General features: G+C 33.9%; 1 protein-coding gene across 8 annotated transcripts in view; it reads right to left on the bottom strand.

The window, feature by feature from the left end:
- The window catches only part of LOC108740591, a 140863-nt gene that overhangs the window by 48785 nt on the left and 66331 nt on the right, over positions 1–25747 (bottom strand). For 4 of the 8 annotated variants that reach the window (XM_025975656.1, XM_025975664.1, XM_025975655.1 and 1 more), the window contains exons 3-4: positions 24200–24379; positions 22005–22088 (exon numbers count right to left, since the gene is read on the bottom strand). In XM_025975656.1, coding sequence (XP_025831441.1) covers positions 22005–22088; positions 24200–24379 — 264 coding nt within the window. Of the gene's footprint in view, positions 1–981; positions 1213–1259; positions 1545–22004; positions 22089–24199; positions 24380–25747 lie in introns of those variants that run through there. The other 4 variants (XM_025975657.1, XM_025975660.1, XM_025975659.1 and 1 more) reach the window with 4 other exon arrangements.

Genomic DNA, 25747 nt, shown 5'->3' with positions numbered 1-25747 from the left:
TTTCCCAAAGTTTGACCAATCATTTCACGGACAAGTAAGTAGTAGACAGCTCCGGAGCTGACGATATTGTAGAGAAATTAAATGGCAACAGAGGAGAGAAGATGACAGTATATTGAAATATATTGAAAACACAGACTATTATGTGTAGCGTTGTACTTAACAAACATCATCATCATAAGATCGTTAGCCCTAAGACTGGTTGGACACGCACCTCCACTCTTTCCTATCCTGAGCTAAACTTCGCATTTCCCTAAAACTATAACAACCCGTATCCTTAACTATTTGCGAACAGTTATCTAATCTAGGTCTACTTTTACCCCTCCTTACTTCCGTTTCTGTCTCTAATATGTCTCTGACTAGACCTTCATGCATGAGAAGGAGTCCTACCAACCTATCTCGCCTATTTCTTATTCACTTCCATAGAGTTTTCTGTTCTCCTATTCTTTCTAATACCTCTTTATTTTTAACCTTATCTATCCATGGTATCCTCATCATTTCCAACGCTTCGAACCTTTTCCGTCACGCCCAGTGTCCATGTTTCGCACCCGTACAGCACCGCACTCCAAACATTCATCTTTAACAACCTCTTTCGAATTTCTAAATTAACCGCTCGCGAGCATAGAAGTGACTTCTTTTTATTAAAGGCGACACGACTCTGCGCTATCCTCTGCTTTATATCCATACTACTCCTTCCGTCCTGACTTCCTAGATACCTAAAATCGGTCATCTTCTAATTTTTCGTTTCCTATCTTTATATTTGCTCTTTCCCTAGTTTTTCTTCCCTTGCATACCATTTCTTTATTTGTTTAAAAAACCGGACGGCTCATTCTGAATTTTTCTTTTTTATGAACTACCCTTTCCATTAAAATAATTTTATATTATTGCTATCTATTACAACTATGTTTCTTAACCTTTTTCTGTTATATTCTTAATAAAATTGTGTTTTGTTGATAGTGTAAAATTTAAAAAAATATAAATTACCTTTTTTATTGTAATGAGTCCTTCAATTGTTTAATAAATATGGATTAACTTTATAAAATCTACTTTGCAAATTATTTAAATCGGTCTGTCTTAAACCGTAAACTCTTATTGATTACGTAGGTACTCCACTTTTAATTAAAAAAATAAAAATGAGGATCCAATAATTTGAAATTAGATATTGTATTCCCTTTTCGAAAAAGCCTACTTTATAATTGTATGTATGTAAATAAAACGCAATTTTGAATGAGTTTTTAATAAAATGTTATTTTGTTAATTACCGCATTAATATTCGCGACTCACCCTGTAAATATTTTAAACTTTATTTAAACTTTTTCTATTATGATTAGGTAATAAATGTTCTTAACTGACTCAAAATTAGTTACACTTTTCTAATAAAATAACTCGTGCGCGCACTTATTTTTAAATTCACAACAGGACACACACAAGTATTGAATCCTTTAATTTTAACGCCGCCTTTATTACGCGAACCACCTAATAAGAAGGCAAATTACGCTTTGACTTCGCACGCGGTACTAGTCGTGTGTAAGTGTAGGAACTTAACGATTGCGCTGCAAGTATAAAACTAAATTGCCCAGATAAGATGGTCAAGGTACAAGTTACCTGTTGAACAAGGTTAATTATGTATTCTGTTTGCAATATTTATAGCTGCGGTTGATCATCTGCAAAGCTGTCCAAATCTAAGGACTTAAAAAATATCAATTTCCATTTCCATTTTGTTATTTATTATTGGATTATTGTTTAACTTTAAATCGCCATGCAAGGAGTTATATCTTTGTTATATGTACGTACGTAGATTAAAAATTATATACAGTAGAACCTCTAATACTCGAACATCAAGGGAGACGCTAAAAATTTAGTTTTCGACTAATGGAGTATCTTGACTTACGCAGATTTTGAAAATCACACTGACAACAAGCAAGCACGTGTTAACGTGAGTCATAAATTCCTTAAATGGTAGTACTATTTACTGTATACTCATAAATTGTTTTCTAAGAAACAACGGTGAACTTACATTATCGGCAAATCCTTAAAGTCGATAACTTCGAACTATAGACGTAATAAGTTTCAAATTATCGAGTTGTAAAGGTTGTAAAATAAAACATTGCTATGTTCGAGATACAAAGGTCTAAATTAATTTGTCAAGTTATAAAGGGAAAATATGTACCAAAATGGCTTGCAAGGACTCACTGATTATTTCGACTAATAGAGGGTTGAGATTTCGGGTAATGGGGGTTTTTTGGGCTTGAAGAGAAGGGAGCAGAATTTTTTTTTAAGTTTTGGAGGTTTTCGACTTATCGAGGTTCGACTTAAAGAGGTTCTACCGTATTTTTTAAATGAAAACAATTAAAAATATATCTATCGGCGTATGATCTCGTAATCGTGAAATTGTTAGAAGTTCACAATCAATCTATTTATAACCTAGCCTAAGTACCTAAAGGTAGTTTCTTGATAAAAGCAACCCAAATAATACTCTAACTTTGTCAAACCATAAACTGATAAACTGCGTGAAAGTAGCGTTTTCATTAAAGCACATGACTTTTCACCGCGTCCGTTTGTATGCTATCAACGTATCGTCCTTGGTGACACTGGATATCTTCAAAACTCTTCTTATTTATCTAAATAGATGATCTGAAACTATTCATCTGAGCAGAATCCTGAATTTGTTTCCTCCTCTTGCCTAACCTAACTCAGTGTAACTAATACGGCTTGATTTTGTGAAAAAACTACTTTCAAACCTAGGAGTCTAGGAAAGCCAAGTCAAAACTGTAAATCGGCTGGGCTAGTGCATTAGCATGGCGAAATTTCCAATCATCCACGATGTCGGTTTGAACATGAAAACCCTTCATTTAAGTTTTTTGAACATTCGACGTAGAATTTGACATTACCACGTGGTAAACGAGGCGAGCCCTCTGGAGTCAAAAAATGTAATGAGCATGATCCTTTTGACTTGCTCATTGTCGTCTTCTTGGGGCCGAGTGACGCCAATATGAGCTATCGGAACTCTGGCTTATTGATATGGGATCGTGTTTAAACGCCCAAGAGTAATCAAATGTAACAACATTGTCTAAAAAATGAAGATCACTTTCACATAACTCCTACAGTTAGTGACCCACCGGCTAGCAGAAGAAAGGAAAATGAGTTATGCAGAAAAGACAGTCTTTAATCTCCGGATAGTCGTAGACAACTGAACGACAAGACTATCGTAAGCTAACTTCCCCCTCTACTAATTCTAACCGATACTTTTCAGGCAAACCCTGTATGTTTTGTATTGGCGCCTATCAGAAAGGCACCAAATTATAAATGACCTTACAGCAGTTAGATATCGTTTATCCTTGTGGTAAAATGTCGTTCGTCAAATTACCTACATTATAGCTATTATTTTTAATATTCATATACTACATATAGTTATAGGTACTTACTACCATTATTTACGTCAGAAAAAAATGTATTGCTTTTGTTTAAGAATAGCGTGCCTACCAATAATCATAATTGTAGTCACACAACATACATATGTGTAGGAAAAGGACAATCGCCACTAGCAATTAATAGCTGTAGATTGTCTTCAATTTTGTGTGCTTGTACACCATACACCGATCTTAGAAATTACATATTTCTTTATTTTTATGCCGCACCAATAAAAATACATAATTTGATGAACGTCTGGAATACATTTTCTCAATCACTTCTATCTGAAAATACTATCTGCTTCTCTGTCTTAAGCTAAATGAAGTATGTCCTCAATCCTCAAATTGAATGGACACCAGTGTTGGCAGACGTACAATAATTATTGTACATGTACCATGATTTAATGTTTTGTATAATAATTCCTAAAAGTACAAAAATTTTGAAAATCCATATATTTTATATAACTATTATATCTCTAGTTATAAATAATGTTTAAACGATAATATTTAAATCACCCGCCAAATTTTGTGTGTACTGAATTTCAAATCCTGAAAACAAAATTTCATTATCATAGTAAATGGCAATAATTTCTCTGGATGGTTAATTTATCCATATGGTAATGTTGCAGGTAGCTTTAAAATAAAATTAGTTAACTATTAACGATAATTACAAAAAGTACAATAATTTGTCTGAAAGTACAATAATTCTACGGTCATGGTACAATATTCTGTTTTCACGCATCTGCCAACACTGATGGACATGCACCTTCACATTTTCCTATCCTGAGCTAATCTTACCAACCTATCTCCCCTATTTCTTATTGACTTCCATAGAGTCCTCTGTTCTCTTACTCTTTCTAATACCTCCTCATTTCTTTTTAAAACCCTCTTCATCCACGGTATCCTCATTATTCGTCTACCACATTTCGAACGCTTCTGACTTTTCTTTTCCGCAGTGCCCACCGTCCATGTTTGGCACCCATACAGTGTCGCGCTCCAGACATACACCTTTGACAATCTCTTTCGAATTTCGAAATTAAAGTTCGCGAGCATAAAAGTGACTTCTTTTTGTTGAAGACTACTCGACCCTGCGCTATCCTCTGTTTTATCTCCTGAGTTATCTGACTTCTTAATAGATACCGAAAATCAGCCACTTTTTGTTCCTATCTTTATTCATTCTTTTCCTACTTTTCTTTATTTACATACCAGAATTTTTGTTTTGCTTTTATTTATATTCATACGATATATTGTTTAGTCAAAACCGCTTCCGTTTCATTTTATGGTATCTCCAATTTCAACAAATATTACTAATATTATTTTAAGTCAACAATAACTGCAATTTCCCAATCTACTTAAAAATCCTGATGTCATTAGGACAAAACTTTAGCACTTAAAAATTAGAACTTATTTTACAAGTATGGTAACATCTTAGCCTCGAGGTGTCCTCACTTGGAATATGTAACCCATTTTAGTACAATAACATAAAAGAACTATTCACTATTCAAGGTATTCGACATATTTCTTCAAATTTACTTGTCTATAAAATATCAGCATATAATTAAAGGTCATCGTTGAACTGTTGTTCGTATTTACTAAAGGTAGCAGAAACGAAAAAGAAACTATATAAGTTTTGTAACTGATGCAAACACCTAAAGAGTCAAAGAAAGCAAAACATATGCACATTGCACATATTAGGTACATACAATAGATGAACTTGGTCTTATGTTCTCGAATTTCTATTAAAAGAAATGTATGAGACAGAATTCCACACTCAACGTTAAACAAAACGGGTAATTAATTGGTAAACTACTGTTTTTATTTAAAAAATAAAAACATCACCTACGCATACAGAAAGTAGAATTAAATGGAAACATGATAGGATATCTGCTTAAACTTGATTCCTTTATTGCTCATAAATGCCAGGAGAAAAAGAGAAAGATCAAGAAGAAAATACATAGGTTAACTGAAGGAAACTTACAGGAAATTAAATGAATGGCTTAGAATATAATCAAATGGCGATTTCTACACCGACAAGTGCTTGCCACCTACAATTAAATAAACAGAGACATTATTCGATAAACAATTTCCTTTCGGAATGAAAAAGCGACGCAAAGAAAAAGAATTTTGTAAGTGTCATCATCAGACGGTCGTCAGTCCGAAGACTGATTAGACACGTATCTCCACTCCTTCCTATTCTGAAGCAATCTTCACATTTCCCTAAATACATCCCTCAAACCCAACTACGAGCAGTATTCTAATCTTCATCTGTCTTTCTTTACTCTTATTTTATTCCTAATAATATATCTCTATGTTGTCCCTTGTGAATCCAAAGGTGGTCATTACCATCATCATAAGGTCGTCGGTCGGAATACTGATAGGACCTCGCATTGAATATGCATCTCCACTCATTTCTTGCCTAAGACAATATTCGCATTTCCCTAAAACTAGAAAATCCCTCATCTCTAGTGAACATTAATCTAATCTAGGACTACCTCCGCTGCTTTTTACTCCTCTTCCTGCTTTTAATATGCCTCTAACTTAACCGTTCATGTCTTAGAAGATGCCATATCATCCTATCTCCCCATTTCCTTATTAACTTCCATAGCATCGTTTGTTCTGCTACTTTTTTAATACCTCCTAGCTGTCCCTGAAATTGGATTTCTCAATGACACCCCCCAAAAACCGAACGGGGAACTATTTTATTTCTTGGGATATATTTTACCCCAGGGGAAGCCATCATTTTAGCATCGGGATATCATAATGTGGCAGTTTCCCGTTGCCTTCCACATTGCAGTGTTTCATACTAGCTATTCTATGGTTTCTGTCACCCTCACTGCTTTCCTCGATCAGGGACTTATTGGTCTGGTTTCTCATTAAGACTGTCCCCGCCCCCCATTATGCTTGAACCCATGCCTGGGCATCCTAAACCTTTAAATACGCAAGCCGATACACCCACTGTACTAAAGTTTCGTTAAAGTTCAAGTCCAGTCAAGGAGCTCCTCATTGCTCCTGCGAGTGCAAGTGAGATGATTCTTTCCTTTTCTTACCCCTTCCGTTTCGTAGGTGAGTCCCCTCTTCCATAGCCGAACCCAATAGTATTGCGACCGTAGTCCGACATGCTACCCCTGAGCTGTGGGACGATCATTAGAAAATTTTCGAAGGTATTATTTAAGTTGCGTGAGAGGCTTTGCTCGTCTACGGGATGAAGGGCTTGATATAGAAGTGGAAGGGAGAAGAAAAAGAGAAAGCAATATGGCTCATTACTGCTTTCTTTCTCGTATTCATTGAAGGATTTGGAGTGAACCAAACTAACCTCAGGTACCTACGAACTTGAAGTTTGCCCGGCTCTGGCATAGGCCTACCATCCTATCTCATCGTTTTTTGTAGTAAGTAAAAAATTAAATTATTTTCATTTTAATACTAATAATGTATTCTACAATGATTAGGTAAAAATGCACTTTGATATATTTTTGTTTTTCCGATTAGACAGTTAAACAGTTTACATAAGTGAGACGTTATCATATCAGATCAACGCAGAGCAACAAATAAGATAAAGGTATACAGATGTTTTAATGTTTCTCCTTTGGTTCACAAGACTGGACACCAAAGTACAAGTGATAAACTTCATTTCATGTTACTTAAAAGATTATAAATGTTTTCATACACATGTATTAAACAACGGTATCAGATTAGATCATCTTCATAACTATTATCGGTAGATCAAAAGTCACACTCTTGCACCCACCTTTATTAATATCGTGATTTATCAACCAAAAGGATTATATGCATTTATTTTATTATAGATATTAAAAAATGCTAAGTAGTTAAATCTCAAGTAAATTCACTTTTATATTAATGTAACCTCATGAGTCAGGGATAACAATCGTGTAAACTAAAATGACTGTTAGCGTAATGTTTCAAACAATTTTTTGACTTGAAGTACCTAACAATGACGTTAAATGCAAATCAAAGTGAAATTCTAAGTACCTAGATATATTTGATATTGAAATGTCTGATCGCTTCTGATACTAAAAATTTCATGAATGTGATGCAAATAACACTAAGAAAATCATCCCATTCAATTTTATATGCATGCATGTCCCGCATTTATATGTACGTACTGTAAATAATTGAAATTTTTATTACATTGTCTATAATATAATTCACATTATAATTTGAAAGTGATCTGTTCAAAGATTGATTGGGCATGGACCTACACTCATTCATACCATTCACATTTTCGCCAGTGTGAAATAGAAACCAAAAGGGGTTAAAGTTATTAATTTTTTAAAAACCAATCACCAACGTTTCACCTTAGTTTTCAGGTTTTCTCAAGGATCAAGTCCATCTGCTTTTCATTTCCATTTACTTTAGAACAACAGCCTTAAGGAAGCCCTACAACTAGGGTGAAACGTTGGGGATTGTTTTTTATAAAATAAGTAACTTTTAACCCCTTTTGATTTTGGTTTTACATTAGGGAAAATGGAAATGACTGGATTGAGTGGAGTTGCGTAAAAAACAAGGGAAGAATGGAGAATAGAATTTATATTTCCGAAAATTATAACATCTCACTCCACAACCATTTGCAAACAGTGATCTAATCTATAGGGTTGTTCGGAAAGTCATTTCGTTTTTTTTTTGTGGAAACGAAAGACAATTTTCGTATAATAAACAAATACTTTATTAAATTATATATTGACCGTTCTGGTCCAACACCTTTTGCCATCTTTCTGGTAGTAGCATAATTCCACGCTCATAAAATTTTTGGTCTTTGCTGGCAAAAAACTGATCGAGGAGGTTTTTGACCTCCTCATTTGAGGTGAAGGTTTTACCGTCTAAAAAATTTTGGAGTGACCGGAACAAATAATAATCCGATGGTGCCAGGTCTGGAGAATATGGTGGGTGTAGCATTGTATCCCATTCAAGCTGTAAAAGCTTTTGGCGAGTGACCAAACTTGTGTGAGGTCTCGCGTTGTCTTGGTGAAACACTACACCTTTCCTGTTGATTAGTTCTGACCTTTTCTGTTGAAGTGCATCATTCAGTTTGTCCAGCTGATGACAGTAGACTTCCGAATTAATCGTTGTGTTATCCGGTAAAAGCTCAAAAAAAACGATTCCTTTAAAATCCCACCAAACAGACAGCATCACCTTTTTTTGGTGAATATCGGCTTTGGAAATGGTTTGAGCCGGTTCATCTTTTTTGCTCCATGACCTCTTGCGTTTGACGTTGTTGTATACAACCCATTTTTCGTCCCCAGTGATGATGCGCTTCAAAAACGGATCATTTTCGTGACGTTTGAGAAGCGAATCGCAGACGTCAATGCGGCGACACAGATTTCTCTCTGTGAGAACATGGGGAACCCATACATCGAGCTTCGAGGATAATCCCAGGCCTTTCAAGTGGTCATAAACTGTTGAATTTGATAAATTTAACCTCAATCCGATCTCACGTGTTGTTATTCGCCGGTTCACATCAACTAATGCCTTTATCGCGTCTTTATCAGCTTCAACCGGCCTTCCCGAACGTGGTGCATCTTCGACATCAAAATTGCCGGATCGAAATTTAGCGAACCAGTTCTGGCACTGGCGTACTGTCAACACACCTTCTCCATACACATCAGTCAATTTCTTTCTGGCTTGAACAGCATTTTTACCCTTTCTGTAGTAAAACAGTAAGATATGTCGAAAATGCTGCTTATCGCTCTCCATATTTAAAAGGGCACCAACCAAAAACTACTGCGTAGAATTAATTGGAATTTTTCACACACAAGCCTTGCTATATGAGCTCTCAAAGCATATAAAAATTATACGGCTTAAATGTGAAGTTGGGTGCAAAAGAATACAATTAAATCCTCTGTCGGGAAAAAACGAAATGACTTTCCGAACAACCCGATAGGTCTTGTTTCTACATTCAAAATATCTCTATTAAGCAGTCCTTATTCATGCCTGGAAAGGTGTTATATCATTCTATCCCTCCTTTTTTTTATTGCCTTCCACAACATCCTCCGTTCTATCCAGGGAAGTTCATCAATAAAACCTTCAAAATCTTACACCAAAGGGTTGTTAAATAAATCATTATTTTATATTTCAACTCTATTTAGTATATTTTCAGATCCTACCGAGCTCCCTACAACGATACCTACCTAACTACCTGGCTTATCCAGGCATGTCAACCACTCTTAAATTACTACGAAAGCATTTTTGGTTAATTTAAAAAGTTTAATCTCAATTTTGTTGATTTATAACCCTTCAACCTTCAATTTGTAGTGTTACGTAGTGTTTGCGTAAATTGTAGTTCGAGTTCAATGTTCAAAAAAAAAAAACGTTTTGTCATTCTGCCTTATTTCTCTGAAAAGTATCGGTTTGTTATTACTGATGTTGTGATTAAAATTTATTGGTTGTCTAGCTGGTTGGTTAGCAAGAAAATAATATTAGAATCTGAATAATGCATGACAAACCAGTTTTTCAAATATTTAAAAGAGTTTGGAAACAAAATTTATTGAACACTGTCACTATTTGCTAAATGTATAGTTGCAAGTACCTGCGACTTCGTCCGTATAGATTTCGAAAATAGACTTTAGTTGATTTTGAACTTAGAGGGTGAAGTACCTTTTAATTAATCTTATTAAAAAAACTAGATTCGATTCCTGGCGAGGCAGTAACAGCAACAACAAATTTTCCTCATTGACTTAAAGTAAATTTAATTCGAAAAGTTAATCCACTAGTACACTTCTTTTTTTTTGAATAATACTTATCTTATCTATATATATAAAAATGATCTATATATATAAAAATGAATTGCTGTTTGTTAGTCTCGCTAAAACTCGAGAACAGATGGACCGATTTGGCAAGAGAAGGTTTAAAAGGTGAATAAATATGAAAGTTGTTAACTATCTTTCAGATTATGGATTCCCTTTGTTTGTTTTAAGTTTATTTTATACAAAAGTTTAGGTCTTAGGTATCGATTGAGGCAGTACGAAGTCTGCCGGGTCAGCTAGTATTATATAAAAATGGATGCGGTACTGACAAAACAGTGCTGTATGAAAATAAATAAAAGTAAAACAAAAATACTCGTATGCAAAGGAAGAAAAAGAAACATTAGAAGAAATGACCGATTTTAGGTATCTAGGAAGTCAGATAGGTCAGGATGGGACGGAAGGAGTAGTAGGGATATAAAGCAGAGGATAGCGCAGGGTTGAGTCGCCTTCAATAAAAAAAAGTCACTTCTATGCTCTCGAACGGTTAATTTAGAAATTCGAAAAAGGTTGTTAGTGGTGTATGTTTGGTGTGCGGCGCTGTACGGGTGCGAAACATGGACAGTGGGCGCGGCGGAAAAGAAAAAGTTAAAAACGTTCGAAATATGGTATTACAGGCGAATGATGAGGATACCGTGGATAGAGAAGGTAGAAACGAAGAGGTATTAGAAACAATAGGAGAACAGAGGACTCTATGGAAGTCAATAAAAAATAGGCGAGATAGGTTAGTAGGACACTGTCGGATGTGGCGGTATCCCGCCTTTCGTTTCTTTTGGTTATTACCACTTCGGATGAAATGAACTGTATTCTCCTTACTAATTGTTTTTTATTTACACTAATTACACTATCTATAAACACTTGCATTAATAACTTGTATAATCTATTTGGTTGTATACATATATTGGGTTTTATTGGTAATTGTTTGAATTGTTGAATATGAATCGAATTGAATGAATTGAATGAATCGAATTGATGGTTGGATATGAATAGATATAAATCGAATTGATATGAATCGAATGCGTTTCATTTTTTCAAATTTCAGTATTTATATTAGGTATTGACGAAAGCGACACGCCCAAAACAGGCATCTCTTGGGGTAGGTAATTGACCTTACTGGTCTTGTCTTCGGTGAAATACCGAACCCCAATAAATTCGGTATTTCCGCCAATATCATAAATTTATGGTTGGTCGCAGATGTTTACTTAACAACTACTTTGAATTTATCCTACACTATAGACCTAATAAAATAAAATATACAGAAAAACTACTTAAGAAATATGTACAGTAATATACAAAATAACACAACACCAAACATTCCGCCCGCCTTGAAAGGATCCCCTTTCAAAATGTTATCAGTCTATTGGTAGCGGACAAATGTTTATTGCGGCACGTTTCACAACACCCTTGGTTGTTTTAACTGACACTGTACGCACTATACCATCACATCCAGGATATGTGTTGGTTATTCGCCCTAAGCACCATTGAAGAGGAGGGAGATTGTCTTCCTTTATTAAAACCAACAAACCGGGTTGCAGGTTGATTCCAGGGATTTTCCATTTGGTGCGTTGCTGCAATGACGACAAATACTCCTTCTTCCATCTTCTCCAGAAGTGTTGTCTAATCTGTTGCAGTCGTTGCCATCTGGATAATCTGTTTTCCTGTATATTTGATATGTCTGGTTCCACCGGAGCAGTAAGTGGATTGCCAATCAAAAAATGGCCAGGAGTTAAGGCATCTAATTCGTTGGATGAATTTGGTAAAGCGGTTAAGGGTCGGGAATTAAGGATGGCTTCTATTTGAGTTAATACAGTGTACATCTCTTCATAGGTCAACATAGCATTTCCAATAACGCGTTTTAGGTGATATTTTATTGATTTGACACCAGCTTCCCAGATACCGCCAAAATGCGGTGACTTGGGAGGTATAAAATGCCAATTGATAGAATCATTTGTCAGTACATCTATTACGTTTTCTTTGAATTCACTTGTTTTTAACAATTTATGTAAATTTTTTAATTCGCGGTTGGCTCCGACGAAATTAGTAGCATTGTCTGAATATATGTGCTCGATTTTACCTCGTCTAGCGATAAACCTTTTTAAAGCAGCTAAGAATGCTTCAGAAGTCAAATAGGTTACCAGTTCGATGTGCATTGCCTTAGTTGTTAAACAAATAAAGAGTGATATGTATGCCTTGGATGATTTTTTGCCTCGGCCACGACCTTCTTTTATTAATATTGGGCCAGCGTAGTCAACACCAGTGTGTATGAATGGTTTGGCTGGTACTACTCTGACCTGAGGTAGGTCAGCCATTAATTGTTGAGAATTGATGGGTTTTGATTTAAAACAGCGGACGCATTTACGTATTACTCCGCGTACAATATTTCGCCCGGAAACTGGCCAATATCTTTCTCTAATATTTGATAAGGTCAGTTGAGGCCCTGCATGAAAATGTTTTTCGTGATAATGTTTGATTATCAATTTAGTGACGTAATGGTTAGATAATATAAACGGGTGTTTTTTGTTGTAAGATACGTGTGCATTGTTAAGTCTACCACCTACTCTTAAAAGTCCATCATCATCCTTAAACGGATTGAGTGATAACAGACTGCTTGATTTTGGCAATCGATTTTTATTAATATTTTGTATTTCGTTGTGGAATGACTCCAATTGAACTGATTTGATTATAAATCGATCTGCATGGTCAAGTTCCCTTGTGGTGAGATGGCCTAATAACTTATTTTTTGGAAATTTGCAATTATTTACATATCTTAAAATAAATGCTGTAACACGTAACAACTTAGTATATGATGAATACCTTGATAATAAGTTTTTTACGACATCTGTATTTACTATAATAGCATGACATTGCCGTTTTTCTAAAGTACCTTCATCATTTGAAACCTTAAACTGATGAATTGGCCAATGACTTGATTCGTAAGCTAACCAAGAAGGACCGCACCACCAAAGTTTATTGTTTAACAAAAAATTGGAAGTTGTACCGCGTGAAATATAGTCCGCGGGGTTGTCTGTGGAACTTACGTGAACCCAGTCGCCTTGATTAGAATTAGACTGTATATGTGCGACGCGGTTGGCCACAAAAGTTTCCAATTTCTAGCTGGAGATGCTAACCATGATAATACGATAGTCGAATCGGTCCAGTTGTATTCTCGATTAATTTTAATATTAAGGGTTTTTAATAATTTGTCCTTAAGATCTACTAGCAGTACAGCTCCGCATAGTGCCAGCCTCGGTAACGAAATATTTTTTAATGGTGCCACTCTTGATTTTGAGCACAATAAATTACATGAATATCGTCCGTTTCCATATAGGGTTCTTAAATATATGCATGCACCGTAGGCCATTTCTGACGCATCGCAGAATGAGTGTAATTCGGTTGTTACGATGTCATCAGTGGTAACTACTGCTTGTCTAGGTATTCGAATTTCCTTTAATTTGTTTAAGTTGTCGACAAAACACAACCACTCGGTATAAATGTGACTAGGCAGGGGCTGATCCCAATCTATTTTTAGGCACCATAGTTTTTGCATTATAATTTTTGCTGACGTAATCACTGGTGAAATCAAACCTAAAGGGTCAAACAGTTGACATATTGCTGACAACATATTACGTTTTGTTTTTGGATTTATGTGATAATTGCTAAGATCAATATTAAATTTAAATGAATCGGATTTTGGATTCCACCAAAGACCTAAAGTTTTAATGTCTTCATTATCGTTAATTAATACTAAATTTTGTTGACTGTTCAAGTCGGATAAAATTTCTGACGCGTTTGAGGCCCATTTGTTTAATTCAAATCCTGCGCCTAAGAGAACGTTTGTTACTTCATTTTTAATTTTCGTAATTTCTTTAATGGAGTTGGCACCGGTAAGGAGATCGTCAACGTAAAAATCTCTTAAAACAATTTCGCTTGCTAGTGGATATGAATTTTTTGCTTCGATCGCGGCTTGTTGCAAACTTCGTATGGCAAGAAATGGCGCACTCCTTGTACCGTAAGTAACCGTCTTTAGACAATAAGTTTGTAATTCCTCGTCTGGACTTGTTCGCCAAAATATGCGTTGCCAACTTTGATCATTCACATCAACCTTAATTTGCCGATACATTTTGGTGATATCGGCTGATAATGCGAATGAATATTTTCTAAATCTAGCTAAGATTGAAAACAAGTCTTCTTGTATTGTTGGACCTAACATTAATTTATCATTAAGACTTAAATTATTCGTGGTTTTAGCGGATCCATCAAAAACTATACGAATCTTTGTCGTTAAACTACTCTCTTTAAAAATCGCATGATGTGGTAAATAATATTCGTTGTGATTGTTTGTTTCGACTTTTAATAATTCCATGTGCCCTAATGTTTTGTATTCTTCCATAAAGTCGGTATATCTTTGTTTTAATAAGGGATTCCTTTGAAATTTCTTTTCCAAACTATAAAAACGTTTAAGAGCTATTTCTCGTGAATTGCCTAAAGTGACATCGTCTTTGAGAGGTAAACGAACAACGAAACGTCCCGAATTATCGCGCTTAAAATTGTTTTTAAAATGGTTTTCGCATTCGTTTTCGGTCATAGTATTATTATTTTGGTTATTATTATGAACAGACTCTACTTCCCAGAATTTAGCTATTTGATTTTCTAACTGTATTAAATTACATGATAAATAATTTTTCGGTTTCAACTGCCGGGGAAATAAAATTGTACCACCTAATATCCAACCTAAATGTGTACATTGTAGACTAAGATTTGGTGTTAATTTGATATTCCCTACACATAATAAGTCCCAGAACAGTTCAGCACCAATAAGTAAATCAATGTCTCTTGAAGTATTAAATGTGGGATCTGCTAATTGAATGTTTTCTGGAATTGTAAGATGGTCCTTAGGAAAAGAGGTCGCAGGTAATCTGCCCGTTAATTTTTGCATGACTATACAAGTTATATTCTTCGTGTAAGAATTTAACCGTGATTTGATTTTCAAAGTTGTTTGATTATGAACCTTGACAACATTTTCGTTAATGCCACCTATTGTGAAGTTTGTTTTAGAGACCGATAAACCTAGTTTTTTACAAAAACCTTCACTTAATATATTAAGTTGCGATCCCGGATCTAATAATGCTCTACACGCTTCTGGTTCACCTTTATTGTTGTAAGCGAATACTACTACTGTTGATAATAAAACTTGCATGTTTGTTGATTGAGGAAAATAAGAATGATTAACTAAAGAAGAAGTTGATGGCTTTGGTTCTAACATTGGATCTGTACTGAATTCTTGATTTCTTGATTGATTTTCAATGTGTAACATAGTATTGTGTAACTTATTACATTTTTTACATGTACTCGCATAACATTCTCGTGTTTTATGGTTTCCTCGAAAACAATTTGAACAGAGATTGGTTTTTTGTATAAAATTTATACGTTCTAATATCGACATATTAATAAATTTATCACACTGATTAATGTAATGATGCGACTTGCATAAAGGACAATTTATCTTGTTTTTTAACAACAAAAGTGTTTAATGTACTTTGTTTTGGTTTTGCATAGGAGAATTTATTGACATTTTTATTTAGTTGATTGATTGGTTTATCAGAATTGTTAAAGTTATATTTCTTAGTTTGTTCTAATGTTTCTAAAAGTTGGCAACGTTTTGTAAGAAAGTCTATCATATTCTCTAATGAAGGTAAATCTGATGTCATAGATGATTCCCATTCCTTTTTGCTTAAGAAATCTAGTTTGCTATTGATAAGATAAATTAATAATATATCCCAATAATTAACTGGCAATTGAAGTGTTTTTAAGGATCTAAAATGTGTATTAAATGAATCTAATAATTTTCTTAAAGAAACGGATGATTCCTTTTGAGTAGGAGGTAAATTAAATAATGCGTTCACGTGACTCTGAATGATTAGGCGTTGATTTTGATATCTATTTTTTAGGAGTTGCCATGCAGATTTATAATTTTCGGCCGATGCTGTTAACGAACTGATAACCTGAGCGGCTTCGGATTTTAGGCACATTTTTAGATAATGAAATTTTTCAATATCAGTCAAACTTTGGTTTTCGTTGATTACGGAATTGAATAAGTCATAAAAAGATAGCCATTCTTCATAATTACCACTAAATTGAGGTAAATCGATTCTTGGTAATTGAATGTGATTATTTGGATCATTAGAGTGATTTTGATGACTGTTTGTATTATTGTTAGGTTGTCCATTAGACATTGCATGATTATTTAAAGAATCGATTTTATCACCATAATCTGCTATTAAATTATAATAATTAGTTTCAAATACTTCACGCTCATTTTTAGTTAATTCAGACTCATCAAGTAATTCAATTTGTAATTGCACATCATCAAACTCTTCTATCAATTTATTTGCACCTTCAAACCTAGCAATTAATTGTTTTTTCGATTGAACTTGTTCATTAAATGTTGTAAGAAAAGTGCTTAGTCTAGTTATTTTTGATTTAATCGCTCCTCGTTTAGCATGAAGAGATTTGATGTCTGCCATTTTTTTAATTTATAATTGACGCAAGTAAGATTTAAAATAACACTCGAAAAGATTGTACACTGAATTAAAACAAGGAAAATAGGATATAAGGGAAGCAAATTTATCCACTTACTGTTTTTGGTGAGGTGATTGATTGGAGTCTGTAGGACTTGTCGTTCTTCTGGAATTGGTAGGTGAAGTCCTCAGAATGGTATCGATGTAGCGGAAGTTTGAAGCAGCTTGATAAAGATGCGTTGTTGAACTTGTTGTTGATAAAGTAGCACTAGTTTTTTAGGAATCCGGCTCGAAGGACCAATAACTGTCGGATGTGGCGGTATCCCGCCTTTCGTTTCTTTTGGTTATTACCACTTCGGATGAAATGAACTGTATTCTCCTTACTAATTGTTTTTTATTTACACTAATTACACTATCTATAAACACTTGCATTAATAACTTGTATAATCTATTTGGTTGTATACATATATTGGGTTTTATTGGTAATTGTTTGAATTGTTGAATATGAATCGAATTGAATGAATTGAATGAATCGAATTGATGGTTGGATATGAATAGATATAAATCGAATTGATATGAATCGAATGCGTTTCATTTTTTCAAATTTCAGTATTTATATTAGGTATTGACGAAAGCGACACGCCCAAAACAGGCATCTCTTGGGGTAGGTAATTGACCTTACTGGTCTTGTCTTCGGTGAAATACCGAACCCCAATAAATTCGGTATTTCCGCCAATATCATAAATTTATGGTTGGTCGCAGATGTTTACTTAACAACTACTTTGAATTTATCCTACACTATAGACCTAATAAAATAAAATATACAGAAAAACTACTTAAGAAATATGTACAGTAATATACAAAATAACACAACACCAAACAGACACCTTCTCAGGCATGAAGGTCTAGTCAGAGACATATTAGAGGCAGAAACAGGAGTTAGGAGGGGTAGGGATAGAACTAGATTATATTACCTACTGTACGCAAATAGTTGAAGATGTGGGTTGTTCTAGTTTTAGGGAAATGCGAAGATTAGCTCAGGATAGGAAAGAGTGGAAGTACGTATCTAACCAGTCTTAGAACTGACGACCTTATGATGATGATGAAAAAGACTACAATTGATTTATTACTAACTAAATATTTTCTCTTGTTTTTTAATGAAACTTCGAACCATAAATATGAAACGTAGGAAATATATACCCGTAGCGTAGCTATCAGGGGTCTAGGGGATGCAGTTCATTAGGACCCCAAGCGTTCAAGGGGCCCCCGTCCCGGCAAAAGTAATTGATGAACAGATTTACTTTTTGTATACCTTGTGCCATCACAATTTGTTGTATTAGTTACCATTACATTGTATCGTAATTTAGATATGCTATGAAATAATTTTTTTGTTTAACCAAATGTAAATATATACCAAAAGTATTTTGCATGTAAGCCCTTTCATTATCTAGCTACGCCACCAAAAAGAAATCACAATTTTTTATTACTTTTTTGCCAAACATTGGCCTCTTAAGACAAAAAGAATGAAACTTTATTTGCATTGTTTTCTAGTTGATACAAACTTTCATCAAGTTAAGATCGATATCCAATAAAAATAAACCATTAAATTCCTTGTGATGTTAAAAAACGTATATCATTTGTTCACATATTGTTTAACCCGGTTCATGATTACAAAGGAATTAACAACTAAAATCGTAAACCAGCCCTAGATTGCTTTCTTTGTTAAAAGTAAAAGTAGCTAACACAACAAAAAAAAAGCGGTTTAGTCCGTTGATTGCTTTAATTATTCGTTTTAGTTACTTAAATTAATGACATGGCAGTTATTCTTTGCATTTCCTACTACGGTTAAACAAGCTAGAACGTATGTTATGCAGTATACAAAGTTAGTTATGAGTGATATTGAACAAACTGACATTAAAATTATTTTTTGTTCTGTTTGACTAGTTTTAATTCAAAACAGCAAGACATATTGGTCTTGGGTAGACATTTCGCCTTTAAAAAAAGAAATATGCCTGACAATTTGCTTTAATTGTTTATCACATAACTATTTTATTAATAAAGTTAAAAAAACAATATTTGGAATATGTACAAATAGTTACGAAGAAGAGTCAGATATTATTTACACTTTAGTCAAAAATTTCGTACTTCGCTAGCAATTTGCAGGATTTCTCCTTTTAAAAGTTGTGACAAAGGCTCAAATTCATCGTAGACTTTTATTACAATACGGGATTTCTCATAATTTGAAATAAGAAGGAATACATGGGAGAAGGGGAAAGAAAGAAATCCTCCAGACCATTTCAATAAAGAAAATTCCTACATTTAATTGTGAGCTTTCGAGTTTTATGAATGTGGCCCCATTACATTGCAGTCCCGAGTAGTGATGAGCAAAATTGATTTTGGTCATGTAGTCTTGGTCTTGCGAAAATGCAAGAACAAGACTGTCTTTATGCTAACAAGACCAAGACGAAGAACGAATGAACAAGACCAAGACTAAAACCAGAACCGAACGTAAGACCAAAACCAAAGTCAAGACCGAATATGTAAGACTAAGACAATTTCCTTTACTAGATTTTAATACTAAATATAAAAAAAGAAACTTTACCACTGTTTGGAAAAAGGGATCTAAGAGAATATCCTCGTAGTGAGTGTTCTTTCTTCCTATGTCTAGAAGTCCAGAATACACATGGTTGAAATATAGAGACTATTTTTTTTTTTTGATAGTATTTACGCCTGTACTATTTTGTTCGCTAAAATGTCAATTTATGCGTTGGAGGAAGGGTAAATAGAAAATTTTGTGTTTAGAAAAATTATTAAAAAAAAAGTAAGCATCAGATTTAACACGCAAGACCAAGTCCAAGACGATATTAGCAAGACCAAAACCAAGACTGAAACCATATCAGCGAGACCAAGACCAAGACTGGGACAATCTTGTTCTTGATCTTGCTTTATTAATCACTATTAGTCCCGAACCCGGATTGTCCCTCGACGTTAAAATTAGTGCTGAAAGGGTGTGGCGCACAAAAGGGAACTAGGCTGTTTAACAAATTTTTCGCTATGAACGACAAAATTCGGCAAGCTTAAAAAATGATTTTAGAGAATAGAGGAGATGATCACCATAATTTTGTCCATAATATAATCTTCTAACAAGTTTTGTTTTCATACAATTTCTGCGGGAAAACTGTCAAGACAATTTAGGTCAAACACAAGCATAGATGTATTGACAACTGCCAATGAACACCCTCTCTACAGTCCAGATCTTGCTCCTTTTGACTTTCATCTTCTTGGACCGCTCAAAGATACATTCGAAGGTTGTCAATTTTTCATGGATGTATATATATATATATATATAGTCGGATGTGGCGGNTGTCAATGCCAAAGATATATATATATATATTACATAACAGCATAAATAACAACAAAAACATATAACACTAATTGTTTGATCAAGCAATACATCGAATTTTACTTGTGCATGCAGTGCAATTTGTGATAAAAACCTCATCAGTAATAAATATTCTTTCTGTCTGGTTTAGGCAGTAAATAGATGCAGATATACTTATAGTACATTGACAATAAAATTCCATAAACTACTTTGCATAATAGAATTAACCTAAATGAACTACATATTATTCTTGCTTACAAAAGAACTTTTAAAATATTGAAGCCATAATATAGGATGCCTGCATTCCACAAACACTGAACTAATTGACATTAGACTATTTATTGTCAGTGTTGTAGAAAATTATTATTTTTTTATTATTATTATTATTAAATTTAGTATACGACCTTATGTTGCAATCGAGTGTAAGCAACAGAAGTTACATTAAACTTTATAAATATATCATCATCATAAGGTCGTCAATCCTAAGACTGGTTGGATACGCACTTCACTCTTTCCTATCCTGAACTAATCTTCGCATATCCCTAAAACTAGACATCCCACAGCCTTAACTATTTGTGAACAGTAAGCTAATCCACGTCTACCTTTACTTCTCTTAACTCGTGTTTCTGCTTATAATATGTCCATGACTAGTCCTTCATGCCTGAGAAGGTGTCCTACCAATCTATCTCGCCTATTTCTTATTGACTTCAATAGTGATCCCTGTTCTCCTATTCTTTCTAATACCTCTTCATTTCTAACCTTCTCTATCCATGGTATCCTCATTATTCGCCTGTAACACCACATTTCGAACGCTTGTAACCTTTTCTTTTCTTCCAATTTTTCACCTCCTATCTTTATATTTACTCTTTCCCTACTTTTTCTTCCCTTCTTCTTCTTTTACGTATATTTATTTTTATCATCTACAAATCTAACTATATTAAGCTTTTGCCCTTGTATATCTATTCCTAACGTTATCCTGTCTTTGATGATGTTTATCACGTCTTCCTATCCTGTATAGATTAAAAAGCAGCGATCTTTGTGTAACTACCTTACTTCTCTACGTTTCTACTCAAGCTCTATAACTACCTGTTGCTCTTTATACAAACTACGTATGGTTCTTGTATCTCTGTATCTCATCCCTATATTTTTAAGAATATTTAACATCTTGTTCTATTTAACATTGTCAAAAAATCCTTTGTACGCGCTCTTTCTTTTTTTTTATTGTTTTCTCTGTTGTTACCCGTAAAGCTAGAATGGCTGCGTTCAATTTGGTATTCTTCTAATAGTTCTTCCGCTCTTTTTTTCCATTTTTTTCTGTACGTTTTTATGTATTTAAGATTCTTGACGCATGGGAAGTTAAGCCAGTTGTTCTAAATCTATCTGCGCCTCTTTATTTTGGTATCCCATCTATACCTGGTGCCTGATAATTCTTTAAGTTTTTTAATGCTACATTAAATTCTTCTCTCTTTATGGGGTAACCTAGCTCACCAGTCTCCACACTATCTTTTTTTTATTCCCCTAACAAATTAGTTTTTAATTTAGTTTACGTCGACATTAACACAAGGTTTAAACATCTTCCTATTAGTAAATTCTCATCGCGTTGATATTTTTTATGTATAAATGTAAATTCAAAAGACTACAATCCATTCGCTTAAGTTAGATTAAATAACAGAAAAAGCAGGAATTTTGGTAAATAATTTTTGATTGATGGAATTGGAATCTGTTTATTTTTGTAATTATGAAGATGATACGAAGACTTAAATCTTAAAGCGTTATGAATCTATTGATACAGTATACAGTTTTTATATCATAAAAATACAAATGCATATTATCAAACTAGACAATAGGTTCGTACCACGAATTAAAAAACCAAACAGAAAGAATACATCAAACTTGCAACGTGTAAGTGCAAAGCTGTAGTAAAAGTCTAAATGTGACTTACTGGCAATGGATAAATGTAGGGCCGAACCTAATTCTGTTAGAGCATTGCTGAGATCCGCATGGTATTTGCTGAACATTAGATCATCTGCAAGCCAAGGTTAGTCATGTTAGTAAATGTTAGGTTCAATTATAGAGTAATTTATCAACCCCTAGAAGCACTTCAGTAAAATTAATTAATTATTATCCCAGTTAAATAAGTCGGTAAAATAATCCAAGAAATGTTAAATTGCTATAAACACCTTTAATTGACACTAGAATCAAAAAACGATTTTTTGTCTATGCGAACGAAACTTCCTATGAACGAACTCATCTTTTATTACGAAAATCTCTCTGTAATAAAAATATCATATGAGTTTGCTTGATTTTCCTCTTTATAACCCATGAACTGGCTCACTCTCTGATAAAATGATACTCCATAATTGAACGATGAACTGAGCTGACAAAAATATGGAAAATTTACTTTACTTGTTGTTCTACGAAATGAGTTGAGCTAATCATGGGTGTATTAGAAAAATTTCAGTATATAAGCTTATCCTAACAAAAATAAACACAACCACTACAAATAATTCGACATTCCGTGAGGATACCGACGAATGAATTTAGAGAAACATTCGATAAACGCCTCCTTTCGCGTATTTGCCAAAGGGCTGTAGACAACCTTGAACCAAGATCATTAAATTCGAAAATCAAACACTCTCCTCTTCCTCGAAACCTTGAAATTTTCTACTTCAAGGTACGGAGAATTTGATGGGTTGTAAAGTTCAAGATTTCGAGGATTATAAAGTTAATGGTATCGGCTCTTTATCTGCATAAGACATGTGTTACATAGGTACTTATTAGTCTGCAATTATAGTGAAAAAGCTAGGTAGAGCGAGGATAGAGATGAGGACACAACGCCAACGCCTATTATGTATAATAAAGCAGGAATTTATGCAATAGCATTCGGTCAATTCCAGAATGTAGAATGATTCAAAAACGAATGCTGCTTGAAAACTGTGCAATTAGATTTCATTTACGATTGCAAAATATGAAGCCTTTTATGAAAAAAAAAAAACTTTTGGGTTTTTTATTCCCAAATGTCGATTAGAACAATGGTAGTAATTTTTTTTCGTTTATACCGTAAGCTAAGGGACTATCCTGACATGTTTCGACTGTCTATGGTTTCGACAGTAGGTAATTCTGAATGTCAATGCCAAAGTTTGATTATATTTTACATGCCGATAGTCATCTAATAATATATAGTCATCTCTATCTAACAAACATGTCTGTTTCTATCATCGCTATGTAAACCGCTATCCTTACATAGCGGCGAAGATGCCGATGAAAGGATATAGTAAAGCAGTGAGAATAGAGAAAAAGTGCGAATTTATGCAACAACGTCGTTGGTTCCAAAATGTCGCTTAGAAAAATTCGAAAATGTATGCTGCTTCAGAACTGTAGTGAACGCGCCAGCGAGGAGAAATAGAAGATTGGGAGTATCTCCTTATTAATGTCGATCGGAACAAACGTAGTGAATCTATTCGTTTGTTTTGCAAGCTAGGCCATTATCCTGACAAGTTTCAACCCCTACCTGAAACAAACATTTTTCTTTCTCTCTGCATCCCAGTTATACACCTCTTTTCTCGTTGCTATCTTTTTCGTTCCACTATAAACACTTCCATCTCGGTACGTGTCTATCGGTTTATCTACTATAATCGCAGCTTAATCGGTATATAAACGATTTTAATTTTGATGTAAACATTCAGACATTTCTTTCAACTAATAATTAGTGGTAGTATAAAGAATATTTCTTTGAAATCATTAGCTTTTGCTTTAACTACATATGGTGGATAAAACTATACTCCAAAAAGGCCAAAAGTTTTGTCAACATTGTGACCATTTCTTTATAGTGATCGATTTATTTCTTGTTTAGTTTATATACACTGTAACAGATGTTCTAACATTAAAATGCATGTGCATATTATTATGATCACTATAATATTCAGAATGTTTTGGAAAGATAGAAAGAAAAAAAGGGTAAACAAAAGAGACCAATTCATTGTAGATCGATTTTACGATTATTTCGAGAAAAAATCTTATACCGTATAATAAAACTGTAGTGGAACAATTTTAACATTAATATACCACACTTGTCATTATATAGTATATTTTAACTAGTTCCGAGTCGCTATAGGGTGTGTACTTGTAGATACTTACACGATTTATCATTGTACAATTTTGCAACACTGACATTATCTACGTTACTGCCCAGCATAGCTTCCACTATTCTTTCGATGAAATCCCGAACATGCTCCTTTTCCTTTTTTCTGAGCAGTTCCAGATCTTCGTCTATCTCTTCAAAACGACTGTTTTCCATGTCGCCTTGGAGAGAACTATCTAAAAACAATATAATAATTTAGCTATCAGAAGTTTTTTAAAAGGTGAAGAAATTATATATATTCACTTAACCTTTTGTGAACAATTTTTAAAATTCGTGTAAAGGAACAACAATAGTTTTGATAAAAAACAGTAAGCCTGATAAGCCTTTATCAAAATATTAAATACTAGAGTTAGCAGCAGATGGCGATATACGGCCCATACTAAAAATGTTACAATATTACTTTTTTTGAAGTGAAACTTCTTTACGCACGGTAGGGTAAGTTCGTTTCATGCGAGTTGCTATGTAACAAAATCATGCAACGGATGTCTCGTAGTGGAAATCGCTTGAGCCGTGAGCGCGCTTCAAATGCATCGTTCGTTACAAACAACTCCGGCATGTATAGTGTAAAATTTAAATTCATAGTGAACAAATAATACCATTAAACCAATTCCTTAACCCCTATCCCGGTATGTTTGTGTGTTTGAAGAAGTTTTACTTCTGTAGCGTGTTGTATGATTACACGTTGTACTTTTTTTATGCATTTTATATATCAATAAAAAAACGTCTAAAAGACATAGTAAATAGCAACGTTTGATAATTTCCACAATTTTGATTTTTACAATTTACGTCATGTTAGGATTTTAATAATTCAGAATGTTATTTAAATTTTACATTAGTTTCTTAGTAGTATCAGGTTTCCTGCTTTGGTGTTACTGCACTTTATGAACAAGTAAGTCGAGGTCGAAAAGTCGTTACATTCAAAATAGATAATATAATACCTACACAATTTATACAATTCGGCGTAGCCAAATTATTACTTTTTATATGCCTAGTTTGTAATAAATTGGAAAACAAAAAATTCATTTTTTAAAGGAATTTAATAGTTAAATTCGTACGATAATACATCAGCGTGTACATATAATATTTTTTTAAAACAAATTGAACAACAAATACAGTACAATAACATAGTGTATTATCTTATTTATATATTGAATCTCATATGAATAGGTATATGTCAGTTTTCCTTTATTGCAGCTGTAAGTTAACATTTGGTAAATATGTAGTAATTAGGTAATTATCGCAACTTAAGCCTACTCATACCGTATTCAAAAGTATATTCAAGCAATAATCCTTCCAAATTTTTAGTAGGTATCTGTATAATCTGTCAATCAGTCTTCCCTTTAGGAGAATCCTTCTCTAGTGTATTCTTAAGATTTAGGCACTGCGTTGTCTATTAATCAGTCACAATTGCAACCATTTTCACCCCGTTCAAAAGAATCCTTCCTTAATACATCCCTTCTCACGCCTTTATGAATAAAATTTCAAAAGCTCTCTCCTTAGTAAACCCCTAAAGACTCAAGGAATATTCTACCCTTTCAAATCTC

Source organism: Agrilus planipennis, unplaced genomic scaffold, assembly GCF_000699045.2.
Source record: "Agrilus planipennis isolate EAB-ADULT unplaced genomic scaffold, Apla_2.0 scaffold250, whole genome shotgun sequence".
Lineage (NCBI taxonomy): Eukaryota > Metazoa > Arthropoda > Insecta > Coleoptera > Buprestidae > Agrilus > Agrilus planipennis.
Note: the sequence above shows the minus strand (reverse complement) of the source record. Positions and strands in the feature narration are given on the sequence as shown.